This window comes from Sus scrofa, chromosome 9 (genome assembly GCF_054392235.1).
Source record: "Sus scrofa isolate SSC_HxYL_T2T_F1_AM1 chromosome 9, Sscrofa_HxYL_maternal_Yorkshire_Landrace_v2.0, whole genome shotgun sequence".
NCBI lineage: Eukaryota > Metazoa > Chordata > Mammalia > Artiodactyla > Suidae > Sus > Sus scrofa.
The window spans coordinates 97,981,805-98,009,402 of record NC_139391.1 but is presented as its reverse complement, the minus strand read 5'-3'; the positions used below and the strand labels follow the sequence as shown (position 1 = coordinate 98,009,402).

General features: G+C 37.2%; 1 protein-coding gene across 2 annotated transcripts in view; it reads right to left on the bottom strand.

Annotated features, from left to right (window-relative positions):
• Positions 1 to 27,598, bottom strand: part of ABCB1 (ATP-binding cassette, sub-family B (MDR/TAP), member 1) — a 96,050-nt gene that overhangs the window by 43,581 nt on the left and 24,871 nt on the right. For both annotated transcript variants that reach the window (XM_003130205.6, NM_001308246.1), the window contains 11 exon segments: positions 27,498 to 27,549; positions 24,676 to 24,867; positions 24,104 to 24,275; positions 14,550 to 14,674; positions 5,613 to 5,784; positions 4,903 to 5,016; positions 4,663 to 4,773; positions 4,354 to 4,479; positions 4,053 to 4,256; positions 3,567 to 3,737; positions 208 to 369 (listed from right to left, as the gene is read on the bottom strand). In XM_003130205.6, the coding sequence (XP_003130253.3) occupies positions 208 to 369; positions 3,567 to 3,737; positions 4,053 to 4,256; positions 4,354 to 4,479; positions 4,663 to 4,773; positions 4,903 to 5,016; positions 5,613 to 5,784; positions 14,550 to 14,674; positions 24,104 to 24,275; positions 24,676 to 24,867; positions 27,498 to 27,549 (1,601 nt within the window).

Here is a 27,598-nt window from a genome sequence, read left to right as displayed (position 1 = left end):
TTTAAACCTATCTCAATGTTAATTTTCTCTAATTATCCATCCTTATTTCCCCTCCTTTCAAGAAAAAGAAAAAATATCCACAATACCGGTCTGACCCTGATCCCTCACCACCACATACTTTTTTTCCCCTCTGATTTATAGCCCCAAACACAGCAAAATCAGCTTATACCTGAAATTCTCTAGGAAAACACTAGACTTAGTCTATACCTGCATTGTGACAAGTTTGAAGTAAACGCCTTTCTCCTTCATGAGTTCATCATGACTGCCTTTCTCCACAATGACTCCATCATCAAAACCAGCAATGACATCAGCATTGCGAACTGTGGACAAACGATGGGCTATCACAATGGTGGTCCGGCCTTCTCTGGCCTACAGAGAGAAGAAATTTGGTTGTTGAACACATGAACAATTATACAGAAAAATTCATTCCTTCAGTTTATATGTACTGACCGCCAATGCCTTAGACACTGCAAAAGCGTGTACGCTATACAAGGCAGTCTGTGGTTTCAGTAAATGTATAGTTACTGGTTTAAAAGGGTGTCTTTTGGTGGAAATGTAAATTGGTACGACCTCTATGGAAAACAATATGGAGGTGCCTCCTAAAACTAATTGTAAAACTATCATATGGTCCAGCAACCCATTCCTAGGCATATATCCAGACAAAACTGTAATTCAGAAAGATACATACACTCCTATGTTCATAGCAGCACTATTCACAATAGCCAAGACATGGAAACAACTTCAATATCCATCGACAGATGAATGAATTAAGAAGAGGTGGTACATACACACAACGGAATACTACTCAGCCGTAAAAATAACAAAATAATGCCTTTTGCAGCAACATGGATGCACCTAGAGATTCTCATACTAAGTGAAGTAAGTCAGAAAGAGAAAGATAAATACCATGTGCTATCATTTATATGTGGAATCTAAAATATGGCACAAATGAACCTATCTATAAAACAGAAACAGACTCAGACACAGAGAGCAGACTATGGTTGCCAAGGGGGAAGGGGGAGGGAATAGAATGGGCTGGGAGTTTGGTGCTGGTAGATGCAAACTATAACATTTAGCATAGATAAGCAATGAGGTCCTAGTATATAGCACAAGGAACTATATCCAGTCTGTTGGGATAGACCATGATGGAAGATAATATAAGAAAAAGAACGTATTTAGATGTATGAATGGGTCCTTTTGCTGTATAGAAAATTGGCACAATATTGTAAATCAACTATACTCTAATTTAAAAATGATGTTTTATTATAATAAATAGAAACACAAATATGACAGTTGCATATTAATATCATGTAAGCCTTGGAGTTCCCATTGCGACGCAGCAGAAAAGAATCTGACTAGCATCCATGAGATTGTGGGTTTGATCCCTGGCCTTGCTCAGTGGGTTAAGGATCCAGTGTTGCCATGAGCTATGGTGTAGGTAGCAGATGTGGCTTGGATCTGGTGTTGCTGTGGCTGTGGCATAGGCTGGAAGCTGTAGCTCTGATTGGACCCCTAGGCTGGGAACCTCCATATGCTGTAGGTGTGGCCCTAAAGATCAGGAAAAAAAAAATTACATAAGCCTCTAAGTACTTTATTCAATCTTGATTAGCCTAAATTAACAGTAATAATCAGGGGCTTAATCAAAAATAAAAAAGACTTTAAGTCCAAGAATTAGCCAGTCAGAGCAGATACGGGCCAGCTGTCATACGGGGTGTACCCCAGCTGGGATCAGTCCTGGGAATCACAGTGTGCTGTCTTACAGACAGCTGAATGATCAAGACCAACAATGAACGTGAGGCGACGAAGTCCAGACTTCAGTGTCACCGTGATCTCAACTCTAATCTTAGTTTTGCCATTTGTGAATACCAGGATTTTATACAAATCTTTTAACCTGTGTAAGGCTCAACCTATTCATATATAAAATGGAGATAAGGAGAGTACTCATTTCTTAGAGTAGTTGTGATGATGAAATCAATAATGCCCATGAAACAATGTGATGTACAGAGAAAGCACTCAATAAATATGATGCTCATTCCTAGGGAAAAGCATGATGGAAAAACTGAAGAGGTATATAAATGTCTTAAAGGCACAATCTCATTTTTATTTTCAGATAGAACAGAGCCAGATAACCAGAACTTGCCTGAGATTTCTTTAACCTTTGTAACTTCCCCAATACTTATAACGTTTGCTACTCTGTTTCTCTCCAGGAACTAGCATAAAATTCTCAAAACAAACTAAAAAGAAAAAAAGTATCAAGATCAGCATAAAAAAAAAAAACACTGAGAGGAAAAAAAATACATGTCAGAAAAAATAGGTGGTGGCGACTAGAAAGCAGAGAAGACAGTGGATCAATTCTTTGGGGGTTTTCAAAGGGTGGGGGGACATGTGGAATTCCAAAAATGTGAATTCTAAAGAAAAGGTATTCTTAAATACAACTTCTCTAAATTCTTTTTGTGTATAATTTAATACTTAGTGCCATAGTAGAATAATAAGAAAACACAGATGTGAAATTACAGATAAGCAAAGCGAAAGGGGGAGAAGCAGCCACAATCCCCTCTCTCTTTTGGTTCACAAAATGTTGAGTAACTTGCTTTTTCCTCTCTCAAAATCTATTATGCACACTGACAGGATGTTTAAAGAATAACAGTGCTGTTTCATTATTAGAGAGGGGGAGAGCTGAAGCCAAGATGAGTTCATCTTTGAATTCTACTGTGGCACTTCACCTCAGAGGACTTGTGGGTTAAAAGGTTTCCATGTTCCTTTTCCTCACAGAGCTCTAACCTGGTTACCACCATGTGCCAGAGACCAACCACACAGTGTCCCTGGCACAGCACAAGCACTCAAGTCCAATCTGGTGAATGAATCACACAGACTCAAGAACTGCAGGACTGTCAAAACTCTGTTGATGGTCAAGGTCATTTCATGGTCAGGTAATTCCCAACATCGTCAGTGCTCTGCCACGCTTCTGGGGATAAGAGGTTTCTCATTTCCCATCCAGTCTTCAATGAGCATTTAGTATCTTGGAAACTAAATGTAAACCTTCCTTCATTGAAGAGTCATATTTTCTTTTGGTTGACAACAGTAGAAACTCACAAAACCATTAAACAGGGTTCTCTCTAAGACTAAGTTTTCAAGATCACAATGAAGACCAATTTTCACTTGAGTCTAAATTTCTCATTGTTTAACTTTCAAAATTTGCAAGTATCAAGCATTGAAAGTATAGTCTTCTCTCCCTAGAAGACAGAGAAAAAATGGCAGAGAAATAAATAGAAGTTAAAAAGATCCAATGAGGCCTAATGGTTTTAGGAGCATAAAGAATCAATATTCTACGATAACCTATACAGGAAAAGAATATGAAAAACAATGGATGTGTGGATATGTATAGCTGACTCGCTTTGTAATACAACAGAAATTATCACAAAATTGTAAATCAACTATACTGCAAAAAACTTGTTAAAAAATTTTTTAAAACAGTAAAATAAAAACTTAAACAATACTGAGGAAAATCAAGAATGGAATATTCTTATGGTTATAAACCAGCTATGTTTGAACTGAGATTCACACACCTTATCCAGGGCCACCTGAACCACCGCTTCACTCTCCGTGTCCAGTGCTGACGTGGCCTCATCCAGCAGGAGGATCTTCGGGTTACGAACCAGGGCCCGAGCGATGGCGATTCTCTGCTTCTGTCCACCACTCAGCTGGGCCCCTCTCTCTCCAACCAGGGTGTCAAATTTCTACATCACAGAAAACACAGGAGGAGTAAGCAACAGAAGAAGCTCTGTCAGCTCAGATTTTAAGGTGGGACGTCATCACATAAACAACACAAGCCTCACAGGAGGCGTGGTCCAATTTCTTAAAGCAGAGTGATAAGCAACCCTAATGAAAGGCATACATCTACTCCCAGTTGCTGCTGCTAGAGCTTTAACATCTGAATAACCTCCATTTCCCTAAGTAGGAGGTTCCTCCAGTTTAGAGTCCTTTCCTAACGTCCTATGCATCAGGCCAGACCCCGTGACCCTCTCACGTGACAAAGATCGAGAAGGACATACGTTAGGCAGTTTCATGATAAAGTCATAGGCGTTGGCTTCCTTCACAGCTTTCTCAATCTCTTCCATGGTGACATTTTCCCGGCCATAGCGAATGTTCTCAGCTATCGTGGTGGCAAAGAGCACGGGCTCCTGGCTCACCACGCCGATAATTTCCCGCAGATACCTTACGTTGATCGTCCTGATGTCCTGTCCGTCAATACTGACCTGAAGGAAAAAATAGGTGTGATCTCACCCGCTGCTGATTGTGATGTGTGATCTGCAGAGGTCACCGCAGTAGCTAGTTCAGCAAGGGGCATCTCACCACGCCCTCCGTGGGGTCATAGAGCCTCTGCATCAGCTGGACCGTCGTGCTTTTCCCACAGCCGCTGTTCCCGACCAGGGCCACCGTCTGCCCGCTCTCTACCTTCAAGTTGAGCCCCTTCAAGATCTACCAGGATGAATGAAGAATAAGCTTACAGGTAATACATAGATATTGAGTGATGAACCAACAGTTTGATTCAAAACTGGTTTAAATACACCCTTTTATTTTTTTACAATCTCTAAAGGAAGATATCAGAAACTCAACATCCAATATACTGTTGGATCGCTAATCAGTCATTTCTCATTGTACCTTAACTTCATTTCGAGATGGGTAACTGAAGTGAACGTTTCTGAATTCCAGATTTCCCTTGATATTATCTGGTTTGTGTCCATTCTTTGAATAGCTGTCAATGCTTGGCTTCTAAACAGAATAAAATTGCAGAAGATGACTAGGTTACAATAACTACTTTTAGTGACATTTGTAGAAAGTTAAAGTGATAAAGGAATCAACTTTTTCAGACAGATACAGAAACAGCCAGTCCAGACTTACACTATCAATGATTTTGAAGATTTCGTAAGCTGCTCCTCTTGCGTTTGCAAATGCTTCAATGCTTGGAGAGGCCTGTCCAACACTAAAAGCCCCAATTAACACAGAAAAGAAAACCTGAGAAATGTGAAAGAAAAATATCAAGTTACTTAGGGTTTAGTACAATTGTTTTCATACTTTTTCTAACATAGCTAATTACATTTTTAAATGGAATGGCAACATACGAGTATTGGGTGTTACAAGTATTTTTAAAGTGGAAGTACTTTTCAGTTTAGAATACTGAATTAATCTCACTGGTTCAATGGGGGCTAAGAGAACTAATGACATGACTGATATCTTTCTACATCGCAGTAGTTATATTATCCAACAATGCACATAGAAGGAATTGTGCTAAGTGAGGCTATAACCATTTTCTTGATTAGTCCTTACAGCAACACTAATGTTACAGAACCCTGTTCCTGTCATTTCCCTTTGGCAGAAGACGTAACAGAGTCTTGAAAAGTCTACGTGGCTGAACCAAATCATACAGCTAATAAGTGGCACAGGTGGCATGTGAACCAAGTTGGCCTAATATCAAATCCCATGCTTTTGCTCACTGTTTTTTGTATTGTTCAATAATTCTTTAAAAACATATTGTCTAGCAGTCAAGCCAACACCACTAAATTTCACAGGCATTTTAACAGTGATTCATTTCCTAATATAACATCACTTACAGTGAGTACTTGTCCAATAGTATATTCATTTGAGAGGACCAAGGTGGTCCCATACCAGAATGCCAGGGCATAGGATGCATAAATCAACAGGAAAGCGGCACCAATAGAAATGTTGGCTGTAATAGCTTTCTTTATTCCAATCCTTTTGGCTTCTTCCAAATTTTTGTTATACCTGGGAGAAGTAACAAAAACTGTCACATATCTTTATAAATCTTACAAAAAGGGTCACTACAGCATCATGGTTATTGAGTACTAAGGATGTGCCCAGCACCGTGGTAGACATTTTACATGTATTTTCTCCTTTGGTCCTTACACTGACCCTAGGACCTTCTTAAAGAAGAAGAAACTGAGACCTTATGGAGACAAGGTCATTTGTAGAAGAATGTTCTACAAGTGCCTTAGAAATAGTGAAGTAAATAGTAAACTTCCAGAACCTGCACTGTTTCATACATGAGACAAAAGAGAGGCTATGAAAACACTTGTGTTTTCCCTTTAAAATCTGCATGTGTTTTAAATGTATTAATAAAAGGAAGATGTAATGCTAGGAAGTGCTCAATACAGATAAGTCCTTTAAATCTCTGAACATCAAGGAAGCTCTGAGGGTACTTTGCTCCCTGTGGGGCTGCTGAAGAACTAAATGGGAAGATACATGTGTGAGAACATTTTGAGAGCCCTGAATTGCCACGTAAGACTTTTTACATGTAAATAAACTGTTCAATTTATCTTACTGCCATAGATGTTTATTTTTAAAATTACTGTCCTGAAGAAATTATTTGGCTTAAAAGTATATAAAACCCATTATTATGAACCAGTGCCCTCTTCTTCAGCCTCTCCTCCCATTCCCTCTGCCAGTGCTTCTGATAGGGGTCCTGCCATGGCTGCTCCTTACTGAGGAAGGGGCTCTCGCCTGATGCCTAGGGCCATCCAAAGCTTCTGCCTCAAGGACAGAGCAAATCGAGGTCTCAGCACATCTCTAACCCTGTAACATGTTCACAGCACCCAAGTCTGCACTACATTAGCCAAACCTAGAGGACGCCATTAATACTTCCTACAGCCAGTACAGGGAAATTCTACAAAAGAGGGCAAAAGCAAGGAAGCAAACAAAAAACAAAAAAAAATCAGAGACCCTTAAAAGGTATTTCTCTTTCTTATTCTATCACTTAATGCTTACTCTCAAATAATAATTCAAGGACTTTTTAAACTCTGGGAAAGTGGTTCATTTCTGATGTTCAAGGTACAGGAGATGACCTCTAACTTTACCTTCCTTTGAAAGGAACACAACAGACTGTTCTGCTCAAGAAAAGAGAAGTGAAGATAAGCGAATGGGGCCCAGAAAAAAAAAAAAAAAAAAAAAAAAAAGATCTTTTTAAATATAGAATCAAGGTAAAATTATTAGAGAAATAAGACAGATTGAGCCTTAAATCTGTTTTTATCCTCTTAATCACAACTCACTACAGAACATGGACCATTGCCTTGCAGAAAGAGGAGCTCATAATGGTTGAAAGGAAATAATTTATTTCCACATAGAATCTATATTTTGAAGTCATTGATCCATAAACACATGACTATGTAAATTTTACACAGTAGTATATTAATTTTTTTTGGAGGATTTGTCCCATTAGTTAGAGGACAAGCCCTGCTCAGATGTGAGCATGCATTCATGATTCTTAAACTACTTCACCAATTACTAGCTACCAAAGCATGGCTGAATCAAATTTACATGACTACCACATGCACTAGAAAGAAAATTTAAACAGAGACTATACAGTCATAAAATGGTAACATATTACTAAAGGGTCTCCCTCCAAAAATGTAAACCCCAACTTGCCAGTTATAATCTTCGATGAAAAAATTATTTTTGAGAAATGTGCTTCAATGGCTGATATATATCTCTCCCACTTTTTGAATTGATTTGAAGTGAAATTATCACTAGGCATAAATTATGCATGATTACATTTAAGGAACTTTAATACTTGTGACTCAAACCCTGCCATTATCTCCTTTATTTCAGTTCTGCTTACTGAGACTAATGCAGAAATCGTTTCACTGATTTGCTGTGTCCCAAGCAGCCAAAGGAAACATTTGCAAAGGAAGAAGCAACAAGGAAGAAAATCATTTAGACGCCAGAAAAGATAAATGAAAAAAGAAGGGCAGAAGGAGGGAGGAGACACAAATAATATTCCTTTTACATGGGCTTTTTGATAAGCATTTCAACAAAAATGTCACATATATAAGACCAAATATTAAAATCAATTCATTAAAAGCTCTAGTATAAAAATGGTAAAGTAGGACCTTCTAAAAGGGGACAAAAGTTATATAACAAAAAAGATATTTAGAAAAATTACTCAAATAATGTGAAAATATTTATCAGTGATACAAATAACCACTTAGGAGGTCAAGGAACACTGCTAAGCAAAGAGAAAGCAACACTAATAGGCCAATATATGCAAGACACACAATCGAGATAAAAATATTTTTAAATTGAGAATAAAACTATTCTCTACTACTGAATTAAATTCACTTTAAACACTAAGAAATCTTTTTTTTTTTTTTTTTTTTTTGCTTTTTAGGGCCACACCCGCGGCATATGGAGGTTTCCAGGCTAAGGGTCCAATTGGAGCTATAGCTGCTGGCCTCCACCACAGCCACAGCAATGCCAGATCCAAGCCGCATCTATGACCTACACCACAGCTCATGGCAATGCCAGATCCTTAACACTGAGCAAGGCCAGGGATCGAACCCACAACCTCATGGTTCCTAGTTGGATTCGTTTCCACTGCACCACGAAGGGAACTCCTAAATTCTGAGAAAATTTAAGAGTCAGCTTCCTACTACACCTGTTAACTTCAAGAGAAAATCAGACTAAGACTTTAATTACTTGCCTATGTGGAATCAGAGAAGGGAAGGGTACGAACTGAAAGAAAACTGAAGGATTGATTATATTTGGTCTAAGAAAAGTTTTAATTCTCTTTCCAAATTAAAACACAAATTTTGTCACCCCTCTCCCGGAGCACTTCAACAGTCTCCTGACCAATTCAACTCTGACCATTCTCATCCATTTACCAGACCAATTATTGTCCCAGGAATGATTTTAAAACATAATGTGGGATTTCCTGTGGTGGCTCAGTGGTTAACGAATCCGACTAGGAACCACGAGGTTGTGGGTTCGATCCCTGGCCTCGCTCAGTGGGTTAAGGATCCAGCGTTGCTGTGAGCTATGGTGTAGGTTGCAGACGCGGCTTGGATCTGGCATTGCTGCAGCTCTGGCATAGGATGTTGGCTATAGCTCCGATTGGACCCCTGGCCTGGGAACCTCCATATGCTGCCGGAGCAGCTAAAGAAAAAAAAAAAAAAAAGGCAAAAAGATAAAACATAATGTGGATAGACATTCCCTTGCTTAAGACCACTTCCCCGTGCCCTTGGAATGAAGTCCTAATTCCTCACCAAGGTCTGCGAGTCCCCACATTCTGACCCCCCAACCACCCCAACATCTTCTCTTCACCTCAACCTCCCCTCAATCAACTGAGCTCCAGTCACACAAGCCTGAGGGCATTTTCTAGAACATACCAAAGTCTTTGCCAGGAAATTTGCAAGACCCCTCTCTCTCCACCTCCGCCCAGGCAGGCTTTTCTCATCCCTCAAGTCCCAGCCTCCATGAAACCTCCTCAAACATCGAACATTCCTTTCTTGACCACCGGCATTAAATTTGCCCTCCTCACCCCCATCAGCCCACTCTTAGATTCTTTCATAGTACATTTAAAATAATCCACAATTTAATTCATGCCTTTGATGATTTCTTTTTCTTTTCTTTCATTTTTATTTATTTATTGCTTTTTAGGGCTGCACATGCAGCATATGGAAGTTCCTGAGCTAGGGGTTGGATCAGAGCTGCAGATGCCAGCCTACACCACAACCACAGCAACGTGGGATCTGAGCCATGTCTGCAACATACACCACAGCTCACAGCAACGCTGGATCCTTAACCCATTGAGCAAGAGCAGGGATTGAACAGGCATCTTCACGGTTACTAGTTGGATTCATAACCACTGAGCCACAAAGGGAACGCTGATGATTTCTATCTTACCTCCATTACTACTCTCCTCCCTCCCTTTCTTTTAAAAGTATTATAATTCTGTTATTTTATGGAGCAATAAGAAAGGAGTTTAATAGCACACTCCATATACTTCTGACATTCAAAAGGCTACAGCCTCAATATAATAAACACATGCTCCGTGGAAAATGACAGCAGGAGAACTCGCCTATCTCAACCTTGGCAACAGATGAAGGGAAAGAAAAAAAAAAAAAACATCTCCCCTGGGAACTGGAACCATATAGCAGTACGCTTGCAGGTGTGAAGTATGAATTCAAGTATGTGGTTCAAACACTCCTAGACAAAGAACTTAATGTACAGTGGTTTGACGTTAGTAGTGTCCCCAGTGAACAGCAGAAGCAAACACAAACCCTTTCTGCCAGAACTTGACTCTCAATGCAGGCTCACAGCAATTGTTTGAGGGTTCTTTTATCTTTAAAATTTATTTCAATTTCAGAGATATTATAAAGAAAAATGTGTATCCTAGAATTGATAAAATACTACATATTTTCTAATTATTCATTGCTCTTCACAGGAATGCCATTTTTTCTGCATCATGATCAGGTACCCAGAGATCTTACAGTACCTTGTTAATCTATAGCATCTATTGGAATTCCTATACAGATGATCATATCATCAGAACTGCATAATGATGGTTTTGCTTCTTATTTTCCAACCTATAGCTTTCATTTTTTTTTCTTTTTTCCTTCATTCTATTATCTAGTATGAGTACAACCCTAAGTAGAAAAAATACTAGCAGACATACCTGTCTCATTCACTATTTTAAAGGAATGTATTTGACATTTTCCCACTTAGTAAGAAGTTTCTTATGGGCATCTGGCATATATTATTTATTACTTTAAAACATTTCTTATTCACAGTTTTAAGACTTTTTGTCATCAATAATACAGAATTAATGCCTTTTCCTCATCTGTCTAAATGAAATGTTTCTCTCTTTTCATCTGCTAATGTAGTTAATTATATAAATAGATTTCCTAAGGTTAATCTCTGCATTCATGGGGTAAAGCCAAGAGGTTCAGTATTTTTTTTTTTTAATCTGATAATATTTTCATGTGGATTGGTTTAGCTAATAGTTCAATGTAGACTTTCCACATCTGTGCTTCAGGTGAAACTGTCCTATAATTTTCCTTTCTGAAATACCTGTCTGGTTACGGTATCAGAGTTATACTGGGCTTATAGGACAAACTCACAACATTCTGTATATATCTTCTCATTCTCTCAAAATATTTCTGTTAAGATAGGGTTATATCTTTCTTAAAGTTTGGCTAAAACTTTGTAATATCATCTGGACTTGGTAGTTTTTGATTGTTTATATGTACATAGGAGTAGGTGACAGAGATTTTTAACTTTGGAATCAATTCTTTTAATGATTATAGTTCTACTCAAGTTTTCTTTCTCTTGAGAATTTTAGCCTATATTGTACAGGAAACTACTTACTTCATCAGAATTTAAAATGTACTGGTGTACAACCTTAATTTTTCAAACAGATTTTTTTCATCTACAGCAACTTTTCCTTATTTGTTCTTCTTTTGCTCCCGATAAAACTTGCAAACTACTACTTTGTTATCTATTCACATTTTCAAAGAATTAGTTGATGGGTTTGTCAACCCTCTGCTTTTTTCACCTTTTTTTTCTATGAAATTATTGCTGATCTTTATTATTTCCTTCTTGTACATCCTTTAATCTATTTTCCCAAATTAAGCCAAATAAATTTGGCTGCTCTGATAATTAATTTCCAGCAATTTTTTTTTTTTTTTTTGCTTTTTAGGGCCACACCTGCTGCATACAGAGGTTCCCAGGCTAGGAGTCTAATCAGAGCTATAGCTGTCGGCCTAAGCCACAGACACAGCAATGTCAGATCTGAGTCACGTCTGCAACCTACACCACAGCTCATGGCAACACCAGATCCTTAACCCACAGAGGGAGGCCAGGGATCAAACCCACAACCTCATGGTTCCTAGTCGGATTCATTTCTGCTGTGCCACAATGGGAACTCCAATTTCCAGCAATTTTTTATTTCTTCTAGTGGTGTGACTGGGCTTAGATTCTTTTTTTCTAATGGAAGTATAGTTGATTATAATATTATGTTACAGGTGTATAATACAGTGATTCATAATTTTTAAATACTCATTAATACTCGTTTATAGTTATTATAAAATATTAGCTACAGTTCCTGTTATACAATATAATCTTGTAGCTTATTTTATGCATAATAGTTTGGACCTCTGAATCCCCTACCCCTATATTGCCCCTCCAACCCCCTCCCACCCCCTCCCTCCCCTCCCCACTGGTAATCTCTAGTTTTTTCTATGAGTCTGCTTCTGGTTTGGTTGTATTCACTAGTTTGTTGTATTTTTTAAGATTCCACATATAAGTGATATTATACAGCATTTGTCTTTATGCATCCTACTTACTTTGAGTAGCATAAACTTTAGGTCCATCCACTTACTGCAAATGGCAAAATTTCATTCCTTTTTATGGCTGAGTATTATTCCGCTATTTATATAGACTACATGTTCTTTATCCATTGATCTGTTAATGGATAGTTAGCTCCCTTCCATACCTCAGCAGCTATAAATAATGCTTCTGGGAACACTGGGGTGCATGTAAAGTGAAATCCTCAGCTCAGGGGAGAGGTAGTTCCCTAGTCCACAGAGTACTATACATTCAGACCCTAACAGCGCTGAGAATGAGGCTTGAGACTTTGATTTCTATGGAGAGATGTTTTTCCTCAGCTCAAAAACTATGCAGAAGGAGAATAGGCTTTATCTGTCTCCCTGTGATGGTGAGCAGATTCTTTTTCTGGTCCACTTTTCCACTGAGGAAAATTGGAAGAAAATCCTGAGTTCAAAACTTCATTCTGTGTCTACTCAAACATTAACTATTCAGAAAGGATTTTTCTGGATAATCTCTCTAACTAGTACCCCCTTTGACTCTAAGAGTATTTTATTTCCCCAAATAATATATACCCTCAACTGTTTTAATAGATATTTTGTTTATTTGTAGTTGTTGGTACCCATCCCCTCCCCCAGCTAGAATTTAAGCTCCAAGAAAGGAGGGGTTTCATTTGATGAGATGTTTGTGGAGTCATTATGCAGGACTTTTTATTAGTCAGACATATTTTAAGGCAAAGGCAAAAAATGGAGTAGAACACAGGTATTACTTTCCTTTAAACTAGAGTACTTAGCCATCAAAAATTATGCTCTTTAAGACATTTTTGTGGGTATGAAATATATCATATGAACAAATTAGAGTTCACTTTAAGGAATATATATGTTCACTTTATAGAATATATGTTCACTTTAAAGAATATATCCAAAAAAGACAAAAGCTCTAATTTGAAAACACACATGCACCACAATGTTCACAGCAGCACTACTCACAATAGCCAAAACATGGAAACAACCTGTGTCCATCAACAGATGAGTGGCTAAAGAAGATATATACAATGGAATATCACTCAGCCATAAAAAAGAACAAAGTAATGTCATTTCCAACAACATGGATGAACCTAGAGATTATCGCACTAAGCAAAGTAAGTCAGAGAGAGAATGACAAGTATCATAGGATATCACTTACATATGGAATCCCAAAAAATAATCGGCATGAATTTATTTACAAAAGAGAAAGAGTCACAGACATAGAAAACACACTTACAGTTACAAAAAGGGAAGCAAGGAAGGATACATTTTGAGTACAGAATTAACAGATGCATGATACTATGTGCAAAATAGATAAACAATGAGGATTTACTCTATGTACAGGGAACTATATTCAATATCTTATAATAAACTATAACAGAAAATAAATGAAAAGAGTATACAGATATATATATACACATGTGTATGTATAACTGAATCACTTTGTTGTACACCTGAAATGAACACAATATTGTAAATCAACTAAAATAAACACATAAGCACACATATGATCATATAGCTTTAAAAAATATATACAGTGAACACCCATGTAAGCAAAGACTGTAAGAACCACAGAAGCCTGTGCCATGTGCCCCATTCTTTCCACCAACCCCTCATCTCCCCCAGAGGGAACCATTATTCTGACTTATAAAAATTTCCTTGTTTTTCTTGATGCCTTTACCAATGTATAACCTACCAATGTAGTTTAGTTTTTACTGTTTACGAAGATATATATATATTCATAACATTAAAATATTATAAAATCAGATTATTATTATGATATTTTCAATTTTAAATAAAATCTGTCATTGCCTACAACTCAATAGATCTGATGAATATTACAAAATATGGTAAATTACCATCTACATTCTCAGGAACCTAATCAAAGTGCAAAGCATCACAAGGAAAATGCTAAACAACATGTAATAACATTTTTTTGAACTTTGGTACAAACATTCTGTTAATTATATTTTTATCTTCCAAATCACAGAGCTTCAACCAACTGATTAGGGGCCTGGACAAGAGGGGGAAAAAGACCACAGATTACAAAGACTCCATTACATAGATCTTACACAATATACGCATTCAGTCTTAAAGAATCAAGAATTCATTTATGGGGGAAAAAATTATCACTAGAATATTAAATGTTTATCCCTTAAGAAACCATTTTATGTCACTAGCCACCTAGGAAACTCTAGAAAATGTTTTGAATTAGCAGATATAAGAAAAGTACAATTAGAATCACTACTTTTCCAAAATATTAACTATGCAGTAATATATCCATGAAGACATTTAAAGAAACACATATACAGAGAAGACCCTAATAATCATCCCCATCAACCTGAAGGGCACATAAGGTGACACAGAGTCTATCATGTCTACCAACTTTAAAAAAGAGACTCAAACCTTTCAAGTTCTTTCTTTTGTCCTCCAAATGCAATCACAGTTCTAATGGCGGCTAACACCTCTTCAGCTACTGCTCCAGCTTTTGCATAGGCCAAGAGTTCTTTATCAGTAAATGAAGACAGTATCTGTTTAAAAATGCAATTTCAGATAATTTAAAAACTTTTAAGAAGTTTTCATTTTTGTAAAGAAGAAATATATACACTAATGCTACTTGTATGTTACTATATGTAAATCTTTTACTATTTTTTAATTACTCAATGAATTTATTTATAGTTGTACAATGATCATCACAATCCAATTTTATAGGATTTCCATCCCACAACCCCAGCGCATCCCCCCACCCCTCGAACTGTCTCCTTTGGAAACCATCAGTTTTTCAAAATCTGTGAGTCAGTATCTGTTCTGCAAAGAAGTTCATTCCATCCTTTTTTCAAAATCTGCCTTCTACTTATCTTTGGTCACGATGTCCTTTTTTTTTTTTTTTAATGTATATGTATATTCACTCTATAAGCCACTTCCAATTTATTTTGGACTGAGATGGTCTGTAAAAATTAAAATGTTTTTTTTTTCTCACTATACTCCATGGTCCTCATATATATAAATAAATCTGGGACTCTGGAGAGATTTTAACCTTCAAAAAAGGTGAATATCATAAATATAGAAAAAAGGGCTGTACATTAATGAAACAGGGTGTGTACTCAACGTAACCACTGCTGATGGTACTCTGGTTCATAAATGCCAACATAGGAGGCAGAAGAATGCAGAGGACCAAGCAGTGTGTGGTGACAGGACTTCAAGAAGTTTTCACATGCCTGGGAAACAGAGGTCCCCCTTTTTAAGATTTCAAATTAACTTTTTTTGAAAATTGAAGTATAGCTGATTAACAACATTGTGTTCATATCAGGTGTATAGCACTGTGAAGCAGAGTTCCCTTTGCTGGGGTTCCTGAGCAGCACATTCAGCTACCAGGGAGGTCTTTGTTTTATGGATGTTTCTTTGATCGCTTGGCGTGGTTCCTGAGCATTTGTTTGTTCTAGGGAAGGGACAGTAATGGGTCCTTTTTATGCAGAGGGTCTCATTTATTCTTCTCCATTGCACAGTGAAGTAGGTATTGTTTTCCCCACTCAATACATGAGAAAATGAAGGCAAGAAGAGAACAAGTCATTTCCCAGTCAGTGAAATATCCAGAATTCAAGCTGAGTCCATATGGCTCCAAAGCATGAATTCACGGCCATCACAGTCAATCTCTCTCCAAAACCAACTACTGACATGTGGACTCCTCTGGCATCCCAGAGGGCCTTGTGATAAAAATCAGATCAACTGTCATGGGGAAAGGACTAAGGTTATTATTTTTACCTGGAATGCCTGACTAGCCAACCATCTAACTAAATTTTACACACAAGCAATTCAAATAAAATTCTGAGAAAACAGTATTACACTCTTCCAATAAATAATTTATAGCATTTGTGGACCCACTTCTATAGGTAAAACAGTTTATTCCTTCTGGTCATAAAAACTTCAAAGTTTTTTTTTTTTTTTAATTTTAGTAGTGCATTTCTTCCTTTGCTATGCACCAAAGTAAAAGGAGCTATCAAAAATACAGGAACGGGTGGGTGAAGGCAAAAATATTAAGTATGTTCCATGTGCAGATATTTTGTTGTACGTACCTTCCTCTTCGGTACCCAAAGTAATAACCAGTGATGCACTAGACCTTCCTGACCTCTCAAAGTGACCTTCCTCACCACACTTATCAGATTGGAGGCAACCAACAACAGGAAGACTCCAAAAATGTTTTTAATTAGGAGTTGCAAAACACGCTATTTTAACTTATTAAAATACAAAGCATAGGAGTTCCCACTATAGTTCAGTGGGTTAAGAACCCAATAGTCTCTGTGAGGATACAGGTTTGATCCCTGACCTTGCTTAGTGGGTTAAGGATCCGGAATTGTTGCAAGCTGTGGTGTAGGTTGCAGATGTGGCTTGTAACCGGCGTGGCTGTGGCTGTGGTGTGGGCTGGCAGCTGCGGCTCTGATTGGACCCCTAGCCCAGGAACTTCCACATACCATAGGCATGGCCCTAAAAAGAAGAGGAAAAAAAAAAAAAAAAATCAAATACCATTCTGAGTGATTCAATAAACCTGGATCCTCTACAACTTTCTATAATTATAAGCATATGCTTAGGCAAGACTATGATAGAATCTTCATTGTTTTGTATTGTTTTTTGTTTAGAAATTATGTCTGTTGAAAGAAAAAAAAAACTTCCAAAATATTCTCAGAGATATGAAAAGCCAAGTTTACTCCTCCTCTAATGTAATTAGGATGGTGGTACCTGCATTATTGCAATTACCCATATAAACTATGTAAAACATCACTACATCATCTCTTCTTTCAATGACTGCTAATTTCTTAACAAAGCCTAATCGTGTTAGTGCAAGTGAAATTGTTATTCCTCTAAGTTAAAAGTTAATATAGACAAATTTATATTGTTCAAACTAATATATTCAGAAGCAGTATTTTTGACCACTACAGATGTTTTAACCTTAATTGTCCCTTTTTTTTCCAATCCTCAATATAGGGTTTTGATTTATTTTCTTTTGAGGTCATTTATATATGTTTTATTTTTTAAAACATTATTTTGAGATAATTGTAGATTCATATATTGTTTCCTACATTCACTGTATGTAGGAAACAGTACAGTGAGATCCCATATTGCCTTCATCTAGTGTTCCCCAAACAATTAACATCTTCAGAACTTCAGAACAGTATCCCAACCAGAAATTTAAGATTAATCCATCAAAGTTATTCAAATTTATGAGGGTAAATATTTTTATAATATTCATTTTATTATTTTTAATGTCTGGGGGTTTGTAGTAATGTCTCTTTTTTTTTTTTTTTGCCACCCCCACGGCATGCAGAAGTTCCCGGGACAGGGACAGAAACTGAACCCAGGCCACTGCAAGTACCCAGAGCCACAGCAATGACAAAAATGATCCTTAACCCTCTGAACCACCAGAAAACTTCTCCTTTGTTCTTGATATTATAATTTGCATCTCCTTTTTGTTTTTGTCAGTCTTGCTAACTTTATTTTTTTTTGAAGAACCAGCTTACTCCTTCACTGATATTCTGTTATTTTCCTAATTTCAAGTTCACTGATTTCTGTTCTCATCCTAATTATTACCTTATTCTGTTTGGTTTGGCTGTATTTTGCTCTTCTTTTTTTTTAGTTTCTTGAGGTAGGAACTTATTTTGACTGAGATTCTCATTTCTAATGTAGATATTTAATGCTATAAATTTCTCTCAATACTTCTTTAGCTGTATCCCAAATATTTTGATATTTTGTGCTTTTGTTTTCATTTAGCTACATGTATTTTTTCTTTTGAAACTTCTTTTATAGTCCATGGATTATTTTTAAATGTATTATTTAGGATTACCCTGATGGCCTAGCAGTTAAGGATCTGGTATTGTTACTGCTGTGGCTCAGGTTGGATCCCTGCCCCAGGAATTTCCATCTGTCACAGGCATGGCCAAAAAAAAAAAAAAAAAAAAAAAAGGTATTGTTTAATTCCCAGATGTTTAGAGATTTTTCTCATTGTTCTATGATTTGTTTCTAGTGGGATACCACTGTTGTCAGAAAAAACACACTTTATAGTTTCGATTCTTTTAAATTTGTTGAGGTTTACTTTATAGCCCAGGATATGATCTATACTGGTGAATGTTTAATGTGTATTCTGCTGCTGTTGGGTACAATGTTAATGAATGTCAATTAGATCCTATTGGTTGATTGTTGGTCACATCTCCTAGAGTCTACCTGATTTTCTGTCTAGTAATTCCATCAGTGCTGAGAGAAGGTAATAAAATAATTGCAGTTTTTCAATTTCCCCCTTCACCTCATTCAGTTTTTAGTTCATGTATTTTGAGGCTGTGTTGTTTGGTGAATACATATTTACAATCATTATGTCTTCCTGGTGGAACGATCCCTTTTATTATCATGTAATGTTCCTCTTTTTTTGTAGCAATTTTCTTTCTTCTGAAGTTAATATTATCAGATATAAATATAGCCACTCCTTAAAAAAATTTATGTTTGCATGGTGTATCTTTTTCCAACCTCTTACTTCCACTCGACCTATGCTATTGAATTTGAAGTTTCTTGTAAGCAGCAGAGTTTCTGGGTCATGTTTTTTTTTTAACCCACTCCACTATTTTTTTTTTTTTTTTTAATAGCCACAGCTGTGGCATATGAAAGTTCTTGGGCTAGGGGTTGAATTGGAGCCGAAGCTGAGTGCAACCTCACAGCCATGGCAACACCAGATTTGCGCCACACCTGCAACCTAAGCAGCACCTTGTGACAACACAGGACTCTTAACCTACTAACTGAGGCCAGGGATTGAATCCACACCCTCACAGAGACTATGTTAGGTCCTTACCCACTGAGCCACAATGGGAACGCCTACCAATCTTTCTTTTGACTGATACTTTTGAACTATTTACATTTAAGGTAATTAACATATTAGCAGTTAAGCCTACCATTTTGTTTTCTATTTATTTACTACTCTCACTCTGCTTCTCTTTTCTTGCCTTTCTGAGAGTTACTTGATTAAGTTTTAGGATTCCATCTTGATTCATTCATAGTGTTTTTGAAGATATCTTTTTGCTTAGGTTTCATAATGGTTGTTCTGGATACTATTCACATATGACTTATAAATATCCATTGGTATCAACATTTTACCATTTATAGTTTTTTGTTCAATCATTAAATATGATTTAGGAATCTCCTAAGGAAAAGGAAAAACCAGATTTCTGCTTTCTGTTGTTCTTTTTTCCTTTTAATATGCCTTTTATCATTTTCCTTCTGTCTGAAAAACTTCAGTCAGTATGCTTGCAAAAAATTCTTCAGTTTTCTATGATCTAAGAATATCTTTGTTTCCTAATCACTAGTAAGAAATAGTTTTACCATGGTGTACACAGATGACAGTTCTTTTCTTAAGCACTTGAGAAATACTACCTACTTCCTTGTGACCATCATGATTTCAAATGAGAAATATACTGTCAGACAAAGTGGTCCTCCCTACAGGCAATCTGTCATTTGCTTTCTCGCTGACGTCAAGATTTTTTTGACTTGTTTTTAATAGTTTAATTATGATGTGCCTTATCAGAGGTTTTATATATATGATTTTTTTCCCATTATAGCTGGTTTACAGTGTTTTGTCAATTTTCTACTGTACAGCATGGTGATCCAGTTACACATACATGTATACAATCCTTTTTTTTTTTTCACATTATCACGCTCCATCCTAAGTGACCAGACATAGTTCCACTCTTGGGCATATATCAGGACAAAACTTTGCTTTAAAATGACACATGCACCCACATGTTCATTGCAGCACTATTCAAAATAGCTAAGACATGGAAACAACCCAAATGTCCATCAAAAGATGATTGGATTAGGAAGATGTGGTATATATACACAACAGAATACTACTCAGCCATAAAAAAGAACAAAACAATGCTATTTGCAACAACATGGATGGAACTAGAGACTCTCACACTGAGTGAAGAAAGTCAGAAAGAGAAAGAAAAATACCGTATGATAGCACTTAACATCAGAGGTTCTTATTGGAGTTTATCCTGTTTAGAGTTAGCTCAGCATCTTGGATATAAAGGTTGGTTTTTCACAAACCTTGGAAGTTTTCAGCCATGATTTATTCCAATACTGCTTCAGCCTCACTTGTCTCCTTTCTTCTGGCACGCTAATGGTAAAAAATGTTCTGTCTTTTGTTATTGTCCCATAGGTCTCTGAGGCTCTTTATATTTTCTCTGATTCAGGAAGGGTGAATTATATTGTTCTATTTGCAGGTCTACTGATTCTCTCCTGTCATCTCTCAACAAAATTAAGCCCATTCATTATGACTTTTATTTCTGTTGTATCTTCCGGTTCTCTAATTTCATTTTGTCCTTTCTTCATAATTTTTTTCTGCTGTATTTTACACATTTGCCAAGTTTTGATGCTTAAACAGGTTGAACATATTTTATCATCATTCCAAAGTATGCATTACTCTTTTCATTACTTTTTTTTTTTTTTGGCTTTGTAGGTCCGAATAGGAGCTACAGCTGCCAGCCTATGCCACAGCCACAGCAATGCCAGATCTTAGCACTGTCTGTGACCTACACCACAGCCTGCAGCAATGCCAGATCCTTAACCCATGGAGCAAGGCCAGGGATCGAACCTGCAACCTCATCATTCCTAGTCGGATTCGTTTCTATTGCGCCGCAACAGGAACTCCCACTCTTTTCATTACTTTCATCACCTCTTGGAAAATAATACTGCTATTTAATTTGTGAATTTCCTTTTTTAAAAATAAATTTTATTGGACTATAGTGGATTTAGAAAGTTGTGTTAGTTTCAGGTGTACAGCAAAGTAAATCAGTTGTACATATACATATATCTGTTCTTTTTCAGATTCTTTTCCCATACAGGTTATTACATAGTATTAAGTAGATTACCTCATACTACTCATTAGGTCCCTGTTACCTAGCTATTTTACATGCAGTAGTGTGTATAAGTCAATCCCAAACTCCTAATTTATCCCTCCTACCCTGAATTTCCCCTTTGGTAGCCATGAATTTGGTTTCAAAATCTGGAGTCTGTTTCTGTTTTGTGAGTTCTTTTATACAATTTTTTTGTTAGATTTCACATATTAGTGATCTCATATGACATTTGTCTTTCTCTGACTTACTTCATTTAGTATGATAATACCTAAGTCCATCCACGTTGCTACAAATGGCATGGTTTCATTCGTTTTATGGCTGAGTAATATTCCATTGTGTATATGTATCACATCTTCTTTATCCAATCCTCTGTTGGTGGACATTAAGGTTGCTTCCATATCTTGGCTATTACACATAGGGCCGAAATCAACATTGGTTTGCATGTAACTTTTCAAATTATGGTTTTCTCTGGATATATGTCTATGAGTAAGATTGCTAGATAATATGGTAGTTCTATATTTAGTTTTTTAATAAACCTCCATAGTGGTTTTACCAATTTGCATTCCCACCAACAGTGTAGGAGGGTTCCCTTTTCTCCACACCCTCTCCAAAATTTTTGATGATGGCCATTCTGACTGGTGTGAGTTAATACCTCAATGGAGTTTTGATTTGCATTTCTTCAATGCTGAACATCTTTTCATGTGTTTTGGCCATCTGTATGTCTTCTTTGGAGAAATGTCTATTTTAATCTTCTGCTCACATTTCAATTAGGTTTTTTTGATACTGAGCTGCCATAACTTCTTTTTCATCGATATTTTCTATTTTCTTTTGTTGCATTAGAACTTGTAACTGATTAGTGAAGCATTTTTGTGATTACTATTCCAAAATCCACACCAAGTAATTCTAACATATGAATTATCTCAGTATTTGGTCAGTTGTTTTCTTCCTTCAGTCAAGCTGTGATTTTCTTGGTACTTGGTATCACAAATGACACTTTATTATAACTTGGATACTTTGTCTATTGTGTTAGGAGATTCTGGGTTCTATTCAAATCTTCTTCTTTAGCTAGCAGTTACCCTGTTTGGATTCAGTATGCAATTCTTGACCGATTTTTATAAGCTGTGGTTCCAGTAACAGTTTTGTATTCTGAGTCTTTGTGGTATTATTTTCATCAGCATGGTTGATCTAGAGTTGCTGGGGCTCCTCCCAGCCCTTGCTTTTGCTACCTGAGGGAGTGGAAGTGGTTTCTTAAGGTTGGACCACAAGGTTATCTCTAGTAGGGCAGGATATGGTGGTTTCCCCACCTGTGCCCTCTTGCTGACACAGACCCTGGTGCAAAAGTCAAAAGAGGCTTCCTGGAGTAGGAAGCTTGCTGGGACTGTGTCCCTTCCTGCTCTGCCCTCTTGCCCCAGTGTCTCTGGGTTAGAGATGAGAGCCTCAGGCTCACAGGGACATAGCAGCTTCCTGAACAGGGCCACATCTCTTTTTTAACAGGGCTGATGACCAGATAATTTAAGAAGTTTGTTTGAAATACCATAAGTTTATGGCAGAGTGAATTAAAACTTAGGTTTCCACCAAGAAAGTAGACTTGAAGCACACATACAACTTACCAAAAAAAAAAAGGTAATTACATGAGACGATGGGAATGTTAGCTTGACTGTGTAATCATTTCACAAAGTATATGCGTACCAAAACATCACGTTGTGTACTTTAAATAGATACAATTTGCCAATTAAACTGATAAAAATGAAAAAAAAAACTTAGGTTTCCAGCAATAAGCCTAAGGCACCATTTATTAAATAAACAGTATGTGAAGCAATGCATGTTTAATTATTAAAAGATGCACTCACTAGGTTTTTCCCTAAAGTAACTAGAATAAACATCAATACATTTTAAAACAGGTTTTTCCACAAATACTGATATGAACAGGCTACCACCTGACTTGCTTAATACTCTAGTAAACAGAAAAATCAATTAACACAAAAGCTTTTGTCACATATTTCAGCAGATTGATTCAGAGGTACAGTTTAGCCACCAAGAACACCATTTAAACACTGTTGATCTCAGCAACAAATTAACGGAGTCCTCACAACTTCAACTTTCTTCTTCTGTTAAATGAGATAATAGCCACACTTCAGAAAGGTTAAGTATTTGCCTGACACAATAGATGCTCCAAAATGGCTGTTATTGTTTGCAATAATGAAACAATATCCATCCTACAGGATTAAATTTTTAAAACTTATTAACTCTACTTCAATTTTAAAAAAACTTTTTAAGCCCTATTTATTTTGTGTCAGGCTTGGCTTTGGTTGTCTCACCATTATTTTACATCTTTTTTTTTTTTTTTGCCACGTAAAATTGTGCTTTCTCTAGCTTCTCTTTTTTTCTAAGAACTTACATACTGGGCCGATCTCTCCACCACTATCCATACGTCCATCAAATCTGTCTCAAATGAACCCCACGCTCAGTCTCGCAAGAGAAAGGTCTATGTGTGGAGGTGGAGGGCCATTTGCAGTGCTTTGCCTCCATGACTGGGAGGTTTAGGATTGATGTGCATATGGGACCAGAAAAGATCTCTTTTTTAAAAATGATTTTCACTCCAGCAGATTTAAGTATGTATAAACACAGAACCATTCCTAACACTGACTAAACTGTTCAGTCAATTTACAAATTAACTACAATCTACAAAAACATTAAAATCAATAATTGAATGAATGAGACATTGAACTTGAAGTTCTACTTGGAAACATGCAATTGTCTCTCAGGGGACACAGCTCTTCAAGAGCAGAGCATGCTTTTTATATAAAGGCAGAGAATGAGATGAAGCTACTCCTCTCTTTCTCATCCCTTCCCCAAATAACTGCAGAGCCCAGCACAGCAGAGTCTCGGTAGGTAGAGGAGTCAGTGAAATTGCATCTCATTCCCACTGATGCTGAACAGAAGATTCAAGACCAAGTATCAAGTCTAGAGTCAGGGTCATCATGTGACAAAAACAGTCTCCACTGTGGGAAATGGTAAGAGGGGTGTTTCAAGAGGTGGAGACAGTCTGCATCCACAGGTTTCACCTACCTTTGCCCAGATAGCAGCTGACAGACCAAGAACAGGACTGATGGCCAGAATCACTAGAGTCAGCTTCCAACCACGTGTAAATCCTACTATAAAACCAGTGAAGAACGTTGCTATTGACTGAAAGAACATTCCAATTTTGTCACCAACTCCTTCATTAATTTTGGAGACGTCACTAAAAGAAAGCGTTATAAATAAACATCAGGATTGTGAACACAGAACTTTTTTTCCTGAATCCAGTCACGTTGCTTGTTTGCTTTTCAGCATGGAGTAAACACGTTTACATGTAGGATTTGCTCAGAAATTTGCTCAGGAAGTATCATGTTGCTGCTTTGATGCCCACTCCCAGAGGATGCCTTGAGTCTGGCAAATCCAACCCCAAATTCAGTGCCCTCATGCCCTGCCAGGGTTCTGGGTACAAAAACATGCATAAGACATGGTGGCAGCTCAGAAGCAATCTGGTTTCATAACTGCTTCTGAGTGATACACTGACAGCTCCTAGCAGATGAGATGACATCACCTTCATTCTAATAAGATGAAGCACATCTGAAGTCAACAGAAACCCAGGTACTTACTCTGTGAGCCGGGTGTTAAGCTCCCCAACATCATGCACATCAAACCAGCCTATCTCCTGCCGCATGATAGCATGAAAAAACTGTTTTCTGATTTTGTGTATCTGTCTTCCAGCTGCCAGGCACCAGAACGAAACCTGGATGTAAGCAGCAACAAGCACGCCAGCACCGATGCCACAGTAATAATAGGCGTACCTGAAAAACAATAAGAACACTGCACAGGCTCTGCTTTCTCACTGATGCCCTCTTTTCCCCACCAGACCACTAGTCCTGGCTTTTTCAGTTATCTGGCTATTGTGCCTTCCTTAACAATGTGAGTTGATGGTCAGTATCCACCTGTGGCTGCCCTGTTATAATGTGACACTGAAAAGCATGGTTTCAGGAGTTCCTGCTGTGGTGCAGTAGGTTAAGAATCTGACCAAAGAGGCTCAGGTTGTTATGGAGGCACGGGTTTGCTCCCTGGCCCAGCACAGTTGGTTAAAAGATCCCGCATTGCCACAGCTGTGGCTCAGGTTCAGTACTTGGCCCAGGAACTTCCATATGACACATGCAGACAATAAAAAAAAAAAAAAAATGTAGTTTCTCTCTTGGCTCAAAACCCAGCTCTTCATTTAAGTGTGTGTAAACTTAGGCAAGCTGCTTAAAATTTCTATTTTATTTTATTTTTTTGTCTTTGTCTTTTCAGGGCCGCACCCATGGCATATGGCCGTTCCCAGGCTAGGGGTCTAATCAGAGCTGTTGCTGCTGGCCTATACCACAGCCAAAACAACGCCAGATCCTTAACTCACTGAGTGAGGCCAGGGATCAAACCCGCAACCTCATGGTTCCTAGTCAGATTCGTTTTTGCTGCGCCAGGACAGGAACTCCTTTTAAACTTTCTAAGCCTCAGTTTTCTAATTGGTAAAATGGAGATAAGAACTGTAACGCAATAAGGTGTAAATACATTTGGGCCCATACTCAGCATACAGTTTGCACCCAGAGATGGCCAGTTACCGTGAAAGACTTGTGTGGTGCCTTGAAGCATCCCAGCATCAGTAAGATCTACCACTGTTATCCCATGTTCTTGAGTTACTGTATCCTCCCTATCAGCTGATGGGCACTTGCAGTGGTTTCTGCAAACATTAGAGTGGAAAAAAGTGCTAGCATTTGCCAGAAAGTGGAACCAAGAGATGGAAATAGTCTCTTAGCCTTTTGGGCTATTAATCTGGCAGACCGCAGACGCCAAAAGACAACTGAAAATAAAAAGTAATTTTATATGACATGCCCAAGTTATCCTGAAGTGCTTCATGAGTTAAATAGTAGTCCTTCTAGTTTAAAATTCTAAGCATAAAAAACATGAGTATGTCTAAAGCCAGATCCTTGATCACCTAAAAAAGCTAGATTTATATTTCCTCATCTAAGTCTTCATACTGAAAAAAAGCAAAGAGTTCTTATGTTTCACTAAGCAATTACTTTTTAGGGAAAAAGAAACATTCTAAAAAAGAAAATACAGGATTCCAACCTTCCATTCTTAATTATTCGCTACGTGCCACCTTCAAACAAAAATGCTTGTATGAACCATACAGAAACTATAAAAGTGGCTGATGTCAACATTCACAACTTAGTAAACCCAGCAGGATACTTGGTAAGAATACATTTGGTAATTCACCATGTATTTATGAGAGAAGATGTAATTAAAATACGAAATTTTAGTTACTAGATAATCAATACTTATTATCCAAGTGTTAATGATACATCAGAGATAGTTAAAATTTAACAAGTAGAATTCATGCTTTGAGAATGAGTTATTGTGCTATGAATCAGCTGAGGTTTACTCAAAATACATTTATATCTAAGCATTTATAAAATGATATGACATTGTTTTTCATAAATTTTTTTAAAAATGCCTCTCTGTAGGAATATTTGGAGGTACTGGCTTCTCATCTTTTAAAATGTGGTCAAATGTCTCTATTTTCTTCAAATCCATGAGAATATTTATAAGATAATGTAGAATCATTATCTTCTGAATCACCAACTTTTACCTTTGGACATGTTTTATAAACTGTTCTGAGGGCAAACTTTAAGATAAGTAAATCATTAATGAAAGCCTCCCAAGATGAGATAAGGTGAGAAGGACTATATTTATTCTGGGATGTTTTATTTAATTGTTTAGAATTAGAAAAAAAATCTTGTTAACTGATCTCATCATATCATGACTGAAAATATATAGGAAGCAAACTAATAATTACAAAACCACTGCAAATAATGTGATTCTTAATTCAGTTGCATTTTAAAAGGCCACTTTGAATTCCTCTAATTTCCTTGTAGATGGTATTCTATATTTACAAATGCATACATCAGTCCAAACCAGACTTAACTTTAGCACATTTTATACAGTAAAATATATTCTTAAAGAAAACTACCAAAAAAAAAAAAAATTCTACATACTGTCCACCTAGAAAACTAAAAATGACGATGCTCTCAAAATTTTGAATCTTTACTACAATAACGCAAAAAAAATTTTTTTATCTTTTTAGGGCCGCACCCATGGCATATGGAAGTTCCCAGGCTAGGGGTGGAATCAGAGCTGCAGCTGCTGGCCTACGCCACAGCCACAGCCATACCAGATCCAAGGAGAGTCTACGACCTACACCACAGATCACGGCAACACCAGATTCTTAACCCACAGTGCAAGGCCAGGGATCCAACCTGAACCCTCGTAGATGCCAGTCAGGTTCGTTTCTGCTGAGCCACAATGGGAACTCCGATAAAACAAAATTTTAAACATTGCTACAACTGGATTGAAACAGAAAAACTTAGCAACAATAAGGAAAATGTCTACTTACACTGTCATTTTCTCCTCCAGTGTGGTGCTGTTATCTGGGCAATTCACACAATCTAGATCAACCACAAACATACACCATTAAGTCTCTTTGTCCTCCATTAA